Genomic DNA, 11111 nt, shown 5'->3' with positions numbered 1-11111 from the left:
ACAGAAGCTCCTTGCAAAGGTTTACCACACTGTTTTTATTTATCTGTATTTATTTTTTTAATATTCCAATTCAATAACCATAGAACACGACGACCCCGCCCAATGCATTGTGGGAGACGACGACGTCAGCGTTGTTTGCGAGACACAGTCCAGGTTTGAGTCATCCGGGCGGAAATGGGAGGAGTCTGCAAAGCCGTTGGGTCACATTCTCTGACGTCATTCCGAGATTCTCCCCCGCTGTGAAGGACGGACGTTTCGGCCAATCAGAGCGGAGATTGAGTCGGCGCTGGCCAATGGGCGCGTCACGGATGGGCGTGGAGCGGTTGTATAGAGACGGGCAGCGCCGTCCTGGAAACCAGTCGAAGAAGACGAGAAAATGGCTGCCGCTCCCACCGCTCCCGCTGACGGCATCCTGATCGGGGACAAGATGTACTCCGGCGTCCTGATCAACCTGGAGAACTGTCTGATGGCCGAGGAGAAGTGCGCCCTTACTCCCTCCATCGTGGATGGGCTGGACATGGACACTGAGACCGACCTGCGCTGCGTGGGCTGCGAGCTCATCCAGTCAGCCGGCATTCTGCTGCGGCTCCCGCAGGTAAGGACCGGTGGTGCTGGTGTAGGTATGGGCCGCAGGGGGGGAGGCTGTATGATACAGCCGGGGGGCCGGATGTGGGCCTGGGCTGCCTTATATATCCGGGACCGGTGCTGAGGCCTAGGCCGGGCGAGCAGCCTGACCTAGAGTTTGAGTGCTGTGAGGACAGTGGTTGTGGAGGATTAATTATACACGTGAGGGAGCGGAACAACATCATAGCTCCTCACCTTCTACACAGACCTACAATGATCTCTTATATATAAATACCACATCCCTTAGCTGGTGTGGAGGTCTATATACAGCCCCTTACCTGGTGGTCTACACAGACCTACAATGATCTCACTGTTATGTATAAATACCACATCCCTTAGCTGGTGTGGAGGTCTATATACAGCCCCTTACCTGGTGGTCTACATCTTCTTCAGACCTACAATGATCACCCTAATATGTATAAATACCACATCTCTTACCTGGACCTATAGTCCTTAACCTGGTGATCTACATCTTCTACACATACCTACAAAGATCACACTAATGTATAAATGCTTTCTTAAGATATTGCTATTTTTTTAAATTCTATAAAAATAAGTTTGTTTTTTTTATTTTGTTGTGGTTACTAAAATTATGTAATTTTTTTTGTGGTTACATACCAGTCATAGTACTTGTATTTATAGTATTTCCTATTGTATTTGTGATTTGTTTATTTTTTAATTTATTTTTTTCTCATGAGAAGTATAGTTTTGTCATGGTTGTGAAAAATCAGTATATTTTTATTTAAGGGGATCTTTTTCATTCTTTTCCAATGAATGTATCTGATGTCTTCAACATTTTAAGACCTTTCCCTGCAACTTTCAACTCTGATATAGATTGTTTCTGAACGCAATGTATCCTTTATCTGGAAAAGAATTGGTGGCCAAATATCCAAGAATTGTATGGCTTAACTGACATGCATTAAAATTGTGTTGGTAAGAGTGATCATGAATGGCCTGTACGCTTCATTATGCTGCTTATTGAGTAACTTAGTAGTGGGGATTTCCAGATCCAGGAAGAGGTTGGAGCCGGCTGCTGACTTTACGGGAGGTTCTCTATTAAAACATGGGACATGACGTAATCTCTCATGCAGCTGCTCCTTTGTTATGTTTCTGGGAAACCGATACTACCCTGTTCAACAGGAACATACAACGCGTCACGTTTAGGTCATGTTTTTTTTCTTCCTCATGCCCTAGGGAACAGTCTTTGTTTGTGACCTTGCATAGATACAATCTTCATGTTGCAAACTTGTCACAGGGATCAATCAATGTTTTGGTTTTTTTTATCAAGTTTAAATGCTGGTTTGAAATCGATATAAAATGTACTTTGAATCGTTGCTATAGATAAAAACACTGATTGTCGTCATAGTTGCTGTATCTAAAACAAAGTTTAGGGTTTGATGTAAAGAGAGCTGCATGAGGTTTTTTTTTTCCTCTCTAAATGTTACTTTGGCATCTTTTCCAGTAGTGAAAGATTCCTAGGGACCAATTCATTTCGGCCGCGTTTTTCCTAGAAATAACGGCGCCTGTCAGTTTATCCCTTATTTTTGTAATGTTGTTTACTTTTAGGGTACAGGTGTGTCTTTATTGATTTAGATAAAATCTGCTTTTCTGAGCGCTTGTTTGACTGAAGTGACATTTTATTTGTTTGCGCACTATTACCCCATAGGGGGTATTCAGTTGTCATCAAGGTTTTTTTTTTCCCCCTCAGTGTTCAAAAAAAAATAAAAAAAAATCTCCCACTGGTTTTTGACGGCAAAAGCGATCGTTTTGAGTTGGCGCAGCTGGAAAAACTCGCGCAATGCAATTGAAAGGGGGAACGCTGTCCCCACGCGTTAAACATTGTGTTTGTGAGGTTTTTAGGGTAGTGAAAGGGAGTTTTAATGCGGTCATGTATAACACAAAAAAAAAAGTTTTGCATACATTTACATCAGGCCTGTCCAACCTGCGGCCCTCCAGGTGTTGTGAAACTACAAGCCCCAGCATACTTTGCTGGTAGACAACCAGTTGATAGCTGGAAGGGAATGCTGGGACTTGTAGTTTCACAACATCTGGAGGGCCGCAGGTTGGACAGGCCTGATTTACATACATTAGATTGCATTACACATTGATAATATCTACATTTACAGTACTTTCTTTAGCATATTTTTTAATTGAACCATGTTTTACCATAGAATCATCCATACCATGTCAAAACACATTACATTTATATTTGTACCAAAAACATATAAAAAAATAAAATCAATATTTTTGTTTTATTTAATTATTTTTTCGCAAGAAAATCAATTTACACAAGTTAGGCATTCGTGATAAACATAAGTTTAACTCTTTTTTTTTTTTTTTTCCCCCACATGATTTCAAATACTTTTCAGAGTTTTTTTTTATAACGCCCCAAAGAGGTGCGAGATAAAACAGCATATTTGCTTGTTTAACTCCCCGCGTTAAACAATTGAATAGCTTTTAACGCGGCTGCCTCTCGCACACCCTATACTTTCAATAGACCTTCTACTTGAGCGCAAGAGGACCGTTTCATGAAAAAAAAAACACTGAGCGTTGAATCGCGGGTAAAATTAACCCACTCGAAAATGATAAAAAAAAAAAGCGTTAAAATTACTTGGAGTGGCCAAAAACTCGCTGACAATTGAATACCCCCCATAGTGTTTATATCCTGTGTTCCACCCTAGTGGTTGCACTACTTTGTTCTTTTATAAGTATAACTATCCATAGAAACGTATAACATATATCTATAATTACATAATGGTAAACTGGCTTATGTTCAAAACATGATATCCAAATGGACAGCATAGCAATAATATACACATGTTTTATGGCTATAAAACATATTATTGTGCCTAAATTTGCAGAAGAAACCAGTCTGTCCTCCAACTTGCCATGCGTCACGAGACTGGTCTTGAGTGTCCGGGTATCGCAATGTGTTTAACATGATCTCTTGTTGCACCCATTGACCTCTTTATTTCAGTTAATCCGAAAAGGTGGTATTAATGATCCTCATGGGATTAAAGCTTTATTCTTAGGGGCATATTAAATTAGCTTTTTGATTCGCGGTAACGCGCGTTGCCGCGAAAAGTGCGCGTTCTTGCGGGTATTACGGTACCGCATTAACGCGGATTTTCGTTCGCAACCCTATGGGCTGCGAACGAAAATCCACGTTATTGCGGTACCGTGTATTACGTTTCGCGGCTGTTCCGGCGCGTTACCGCGAATCTAAAAGCTAATTGAATATGCCCCTTTTAGTTTGTAACCCTAAGTTACATTATTATTAACATTGATTTGTAAGGGAAACGGCATACATAAAACAGCATTCTTCACCATGCACAGATGCTGCTTCCAATTTCATAAAATTAATTCAATGAATCTACCTGTGTTTGAATTCTGTATTTTCTTCCCGTGTTCACATGGGTTAGCTGTAGCTCCACATATAGTCTCATGGTTGTAATCTATACCATATCCCCAGAACTGCATGGCAGCAATAATAATTAGTGCTGCCCTATAATGATGGATTTGATGAATCTGTTCTATTTTCATTAGTCTGCCTTGCACTAGACTGAACATTACCATTGGTTGCTATAGGTTACAGCATCTGAAGTTTAAATTGCAGTCCAGGCAACACTGGATTTATAGAATGTCAGTACCTGGTGTTCTTTCATGGTTGTCAACCTACCATCAGTTGATTACTGTAACGCAAAACCCTTGTTATCTTTCCAGGTGGCGATGGCTACAGGACAAGTATTATTTCAACGGTTCTTCTATACAAAATCTTTTGTAAAGCATTCAATGGAGGTGAGGATCTTAAACTTCTTATTTACTTTATTGTGCATTAATGCAAAGTAAAATTATAATTCCGTTACTTAAATGCTATTGTGTCTTACAATACAAGTAGCGAGGAAAAAATGGCGTCCATTGTTTACTAGAGTGCTTCCAAGTATACAGGAAGCAAGGGCTTGTACATGGGTGTAAATTAAGCAATTGGCATTCCGGCACGGTCAGTCATGTACAAAAATGCTAGACTGCCCTGGCTGCCTATAATTGTGGTTTGGAGAGTTATTTTGAGCGCTCCGCAAGGCAGGTTCTTCAAGTCTGAGCAACGCATAGATGTTTGTTTCCAGCAGTGAAGGGCTTTGGTGGTTTCATATGGTTCCTTTCCTAGCAGGAGAGGTGTCTTCCAGAATGACAACACCCCACCCACAGAGCATGTGTTATCGTCCAGTGGAACGGAAACTATACAGTTCTAAATTAATAGAGCTAAAAGATTAACAAAGCCAATTCTATAAACTCTTAAAACCCGCTATATAAAGATTCTTTGAGGTTTTGTTTTAAGGCATTGATTTTAGTACTGTTTATTTATTTTTTGTTAGAGGCAACATTGCTCATTGACAGCTGTTTTGTGTTTTAATCCAAAATATATATAATTTCTCAACACAACTGGCTTCTCTTCTATCTAAGGAGTGTTTATATTCACAAATTCATTAACTTGAATCCTATCGAGTTCTTGTGGAAGAATAGTCTTTCCTGGACAATTCCAGGTGTTGGTAAACTTCATGTCACTGTGCATACTGGCTTCTTGTGGTGCACAACGTTGCATTATTTTACTTATTATATTGGTGTCTCTGTATTTTTGCCTACTACCTGTATATTGAATATTATGAGATTCCATAAATCGTTAAACAGGATTACATTTTGTTTTAGCATGTTTCGATGGCCTGTGTCCATTTGGCGTCCAAAATTGAGGAGGCTCCAAGACGCATCAGGGATGTGATTAACGTGTTTCATCGCCTTCGACAGTTGAGAGAGAAACAGTAAGTCATCGGTTGTGGTATTTTTATCTTTTGCTCTTTAATCCTCTTACAATTTGTGCTATTGGCTTAATCTGCAGCATTCTCCACTTTATGTAAGCTTTTCTTGATAATGCAAATAATGAGTTTGTATGGTGTGCAAGTGGCTAGCATTAATGCTGACAATTGGGTCTTTCTGAAAGAACTTTAGGTATTTTCTATGTACAATATATAAAAAAAAATTTTTTAGCACATGTCAGCATGAAATAAGTCTTTTGGATTTTTTTTTTTTTTTTTTTTTTTTTTTTTTTCAGAAAGCTATTACCATTAGTGTTGGATCCAGACTATGTTGCCCTAAAGAACCAAATAATAAAAGCTGAGAGGAGGATTCTGAAGGAATTGGGGTTCTGTGTCCATGTGAAGCACCCTCACAAAGTGAGTATTTTATGATCGCATAATCTGACTTTGCAATTTTGTCTCTAAAGGGTCTGTGTATATAGAAAGATTCTATACAATATGTAAGAATAGAAGAACAAACGAATGCTGATGGTGGTTTGATTCTATTCCGCGTATTACAAAATCCCCCTTTCTCTTCCAGATTATTGTGATGTACCTGCAGGTTTTGGAGTGTCACCTTAATAAGCATCTTGTCCAGACTTCATGGTGAGTCACTTGTTCTTGTGTAATCCTTAAGCTTACTGTTAACACTCTCATGGCTTGCAGGATCTGTAGGGCATTTCTTAGCAGTGCTTCATAAACACTGTGAGCATCAAAGGAATTCATAGTTCACTCGATTGCAGCCGTTTCCTACTGTAGAAGATCTGATTGCCATTGACTGAAGGGGGAAATGCATGAGAATCGCTTCAGCTTTCCCATATTTGGAGTGAAGAGCAGAGAGAGATTTGAAGTGTGCCTCTACCAGTCTTGGCACATTTTCAAGGCTCATCTCATGGTTTTGAAGAGCAAGTTGAAACCCCCTCAAAGTATTCAGACATATAAGCCCAGCATTCCCTTAATTGACCTCATGGCCTAAAATACAAGTTGCTTTATCCAAAATGAACTAGAACATTCATGAATATTTGTAAACATTCCGAAGCATAGATGAATAAACACGTGTGATATGCTGCTTTTTATCTAGAGGGATATAGTTGTTCCGTGTGCCCCAAACTTCCTGTCCTTAAGCCTAATATAGCTGATAAACGGAATAGAAGTTTGTACATGCAGTATTGTCTAGTTTATTTTTTAACGTATAAACGTATTTCTTATGAGATTGGCTTTTTTGTTTGTGAATGTTTCATGATCTGGGTTTTGGTTTTTTTTTTTAGATCTAACTTGTATTTTAGGTTATGTGACCATTTAAGACTGTTTATTTTTGTCTATCACTTTGTCTTGTTGGTGGGAGATCAGCTTATGGGAAAGGGAGGGATTGGGGGGTAATTCTGACTGAACTGTCTGGTACTTTATTGTTAAATGGATGGAGAACCTATTTTAACTTTTGTTTTCTGTACTCTTTTGATCAAAGGCTAGCCTCTGAGGGTAAGTGACTAAGACTTCTCCTCTGCTGTCCAAGCGCTTTGGTGCAGGGATAGCTGCCGTCTTCAGTCAATCCCAAGCAGGTTCCCCAGAAAAGAAGGCTACCTCTGGTCAGGTGGTATACATCCAGCGGAGTGACGGGCCTCACCGCTCCTTGTGGTTTCCTTTCTTTTCATCACCTTTCTTTACAATGAAAAGTAGTGTTTTTGTTTTGTTTTTTTTATTCTGCATTCTGTAGATTGTAGTTTTTAAATGTATCTTTCTTTCACAACAAAGAATGCCGTTCTATATTAAATCTTTATTTTTATAGCAAGAAGTCTAATTCTAAATGTGCAATATTTTAATGTGGTTTGTTTGTTTTTTTACTTTTTATTTATATTTTTATTTTAATAAGGAAAATCATTGACTGTCTAGATCTGTTGTCCCTCAGATTGCTACACGTTTTATAAATGTCACTGACTGACTTAAAACATGTGCAATATTTTGCAGCAGAATGATAAATATTACTTTCCACATGGGAAAACCTATATGGACCTGGCAATGTCACAAGGAGATTGTATAAAAGTTTCTGGCATCTTTTTAAGCCGACTGGAACCACATTGCCACCCAGAGAATTGTGCCTGTAGGACATGGACCTCTCCACCTGGACATCCTAGAGGAAGCTAAACTTGTATTGCTGGCTTTAATGGTCCAGGCAAACTAGCTATTTGCTTAAACATGTACAGGTTTACTTACAAAGATTAAAATTGGTTCTCCATCCTCCTCAGTTCAATTTTGTAAGCTACCTATGTCAGACTGGGCAGAAGTAAACACTTTTAGCCTTTTTGGTTACAATAGGTCATATTTTTTTATTTTATTTTTATTTTCTAGGATGATCTATAATGGCTGTTCTTTATAATTTCAGGAACTACATGAATGATAGCCTTCGCACTGATGTTTTTGTGAGGTTCGATCCTGAAACGATCGCATGTGCCTGTATTTACTTAGCTGCGAGGATCCTGGAGGTCAGTATGCACACTAGTACCTTCTATCGCTGTGGTAATGGCTTAATGTCTCGCTCCATAAGTTTGTGCTTTTGTCTAAATATTACAATTGCTTTATAGATCAGTCTCCCAATTCGTCCGCACTGGTTCCTCCTGTTTGGAGTTTCTGAAGAAGATATTAAGGAGATCTGTCTTCAAATTTTAAGATTATACACACGAAAGAAGGTAGGTGTGCATTTTTATTTAGTTTTCTTCACTCCTGTTAACAAAAAAAACCGGTACAAAGGTTGGCAACGCCCCTAAGCACACTGCATGTATGGTTTTTTTTTTTGTAATATGCCATTCTTAAATTGCAGGCAGATGTGGCTGTTCTGGAAAGTAAAGTGGAGAAAAGAAAGCTGCTGATGGAGGAGGCTAAAGCCAAGGCCAAAGGCTTGCTGCCTGATGGAACACCGCGCTTAGACAATGGTCCAGAATTTTCTCCCAATGTGAAAGCTGGTAGGTGTTATTCACTCTGCCGGTTAATTGTGCCATTTATTTATTTCTAGCTAATTAACCTGATCCAACAAATGTTCTTACAGACTCTCCAAAGGAAGGGAAAGCAAATAAGCCTTCTCCCCTCTCCATGCATGCACTGAAGAACTCCAAAAGAAAAGTAGATGGAACCAAAAGGACCACATCAGCCAGTCCTGTGAATGGGTAAGTTGTGGTTTACAATCCAGAGACCACCCCACTGATTTCTTTAAATCACACTGAATCTGCAGTTCTCTGCTCTTGGGATAAGTATTACAGACCCAAGAAGCAGATTGCTAGTCTATTTTTTAATTGTTTTTATTCACTGCTATAAAATTCCAGTAGATGGCATGAAACACATTCCACTACAAACTTCCCTCTTTCTGATTGCCTGTCCATCTTTAGTGTCTGTCTGTGTACCATTAGTGACTGAATATAAATAATGTCCTGCTAGGGAGTTCACCTCCTACATTGCATTTTATCTGCTGAGTATCTCCAATCCAAACACTTCCTAGACAGCTGCACAATGTAAGGGGCCAAGATACTGTTAGCATGCTTTTACTTTATTGACTGGAAGTTGTATTGTAGATTTGTGCAGTGCCGTACAGTATGGATAAGTTATATGAAGTGTTCTTTCTTCACAGACTTAAGAAAGGGAGGGAAAGCAGGAGCGGGAGTGGAAGCAGAGATCGCAGCTATTCCCGATCCCATTCTCGATCAGCCTCTCCAAAAAGGAGGTGAGTTTTTTTTTGTTGTTGTTTTTTTTTTTTATAAGAAAATATGGTCTGTTGGTTCCCCCACTTGGGAATGGTAGGACACTGTAACAAAGTGAGTAGTACAAATTTAAGTCAGTCATGCAAGTAAACTCCTTTGTGTGGTGAACATACTTCAGTTCACCACCAGTGTTCCTTTCACTTACTGCAGATTGGTTGACCTAACAGTAACGTCATTAAGGTTATGTAATATCTGATCTTGACTTCAGCTTTGTCTTATTATCAGAACCAACTTTTGTGGCTTTATATTGGTCCCTACTTTTCTAACGGACTGTTAGATATGCTCCATCGAGTGGAGTAACACCTTAACTGGTCTCTGCTTGTGTGTTCATGATGTGAACATTTGTCTGCTCCACCATTATGTATAAAGTGAACACATTATCATGCTTTAAAGCATAACTGTATTGTCGTTTGTTTTTTTTTTCCTGCCCAGAAAAAGTGAAAGCTACTCTACATCCAGTGGTTCAAAGTCCCGGAGTCACTCTAGAAGTCGCAGTGATTCTCCACCTCGAAAACCAAATCATGGCTTGTACAAAGGCTCCAAAGGCAACGTCTATAGCAAGAGCAATGACTACAAATACGCAGGGCACAAAAGGAGGTCACAGAGCAGAAGCTCCTCCCCAACACACAGCCGCTCACATGGAAGCCCAGACTCCGGGAAATACAAGAAGAAAAGCCGCTACTACTCCCGCGACCATCGGCGAGAGCGTTCACAATCTTATGAAAGGGCGAGGCACCGGAACTATGACCGTGATTACCCTGGGCACAGCCGTCACCGACGTTAAGGCCGCACTACTCTCAAATGACCACTCTGACCTTTTAGACCATGGACACTTGACTTTGAAGCAGTTCAATAACCTGTATTAAACAATAGGAAAACGTATGGTGGGGAGCGGACTTACTTTTTTTTTTCTTTCTTTCCCCAACCACCAGTCAGATTACATTGTTTGGTGCTAATTCCCAGAATTTGCAGTGGCGAAATCTAATAAAGATTTTAGCTTTTGTATTTAGTGCTGGTTGACGCAACATGTGATCGAAGAACACCAGAGTTTACAGCCCACGTTTTAGATGTGATGACTCGTCAGAGGAAAACTTGAAGTATGAATACTCGTGTTTCCACAGGCCTCTGTTTCCCAATGGCTCATTCAGTACATTATATATGTAAAACCGTTTTATATTTACTGTAGGCCTATATTAGGTCATACCTCCGCTCTTTTTTTTTTCTTTTCCTCCTTCCTATTGGGACATGGCCTTGGACTGAATTTTGGAGGCTTGTAAATAGCTACATGTTACATATGGAGAATGAAGTTCTGTGAGGGATAGGTGATGTACTTGGACTGTTTTCTGTACAATAGATAATTTTATATCATTAGATGCCCGTGCTGGACACGTGCAGCCGCGAGACATTTCATATTGCATATGTTTATGTCTATTATCAATTACAACACATGCAATTCTCAGGATATTTCAAAGAATGGTAATAAAGCTTGTCATTCTGCTTGTTTAACAGATGTAAGGTAACAAACCACAGCCAGGCTATCAGTTTTATTGGTATATCCGAGCTGTATTCCTCTTATTTCATTAAAGTATTGGATTTTGTATTTACATTTTTTCTTGTACGTCTCTTCAGTTGATTACTAACAATGTATAAAGAGTCTAGAACCTATGCATGGTTACATAAAGATCAGATAACCCTGATTTCTACATTGGTGATGGGTCCACATGGCACCACCAAACCTGCCTTACTGGCACAGGTTATGTTTTACCAGTTTATGGTTAAGGGAAATGTGGTGTCTTGGTGCACACCGTTTGCCCTAGGAAACCACTATTCCATGATGTGCAGTGACAAATTAAATACAGAAAATGAAACGTTCCCATTAAAATCCTAAATTGTA

The 11111-nt window shown here is 39.5% G+C and overlaps 1 protein-coding gene across 2 annotated transcripts; it reads left to right on the top strand.

Annotated features, from left to right (window-relative positions):
• The first annotated feature begins 332 nt into the window (after nt 1–332).
• CCNL2 (cyclin L2) lies at nt 333–10823 on the top strand. 2 transcript variants are annotated; one of them, XM_075189773.1, is made up of 11 exons: nt 333–595; nt 4348–4422; nt 5329–5438; nt 5729–5849; nt 6013–6077; nt 7852–7951; nt 8051–8155; nt 8287–8428; nt 8512–8629; nt 9088–9180; nt 9650–10823. In XM_075189773.1, exons 1-11 carry the CDS (start codon nt 377–379, stop codon nt 9999–10001), a joined length of 1500 nt encoding a protein of 499 aa, XP_075045874.1. In that variant the 5' UTR covers nt 333–376; the 3' UTR covers nt 10002–10823. The 2 variants fall into 2 exon arrangements, with proteins under 2 accessions (XP_075045874.1, XP_075045875.1); XM_075189774.1 differs by lacking the exons at nt 333–595; nt 4348–4422; nt 5329–5438; nt 5729–5849; nt 6013–6077 and adding an exon at nt 6963–7144.
• Nucleotides 10824–11111: the final 288 nt, after the last annotated feature.

This window comes from Mixophyes fleayi, chromosome 11, assembly GCF_038048845.1.
Source record: "Mixophyes fleayi isolate aMixFle1 chromosome 11, aMixFle1.hap1, whole genome shotgun sequence".
In the NCBI taxonomy this organism is placed as follows: Eukaryota; Metazoa; Chordata; class Amphibia; order Anura; family Limnodynastidae; genus Mixophyes; species Mixophyes fleayi.
Note: the sequence above shows the minus strand (reverse complement) of the source record. Positions and strands in the feature narration are given on the sequence as shown.

Coding starts and splice junctions, on each gene's coding strand:
- CCNL2 (XM_075189773.1), top strand. CDS start 377: ATGGCTGCCGCTCCCACCGCTCCCGCTGACGGCATCCTGATCGGGGAC. Junction 8,630..9,087: donor TCAGCCAGTCCTGTGAATGG/GTAAGTTGTGGT, acceptor CTTTCTTCACAG/ACTTAAGAAAGGGAGGGAAA. Junction 9,181..9,649: donor TCAGCCTCTCCAAAAAGGAG/GTGAGTTTTTTT, acceptor TTTCCTGCCCAG/AAAAAGTGAAAGCTACTCTA.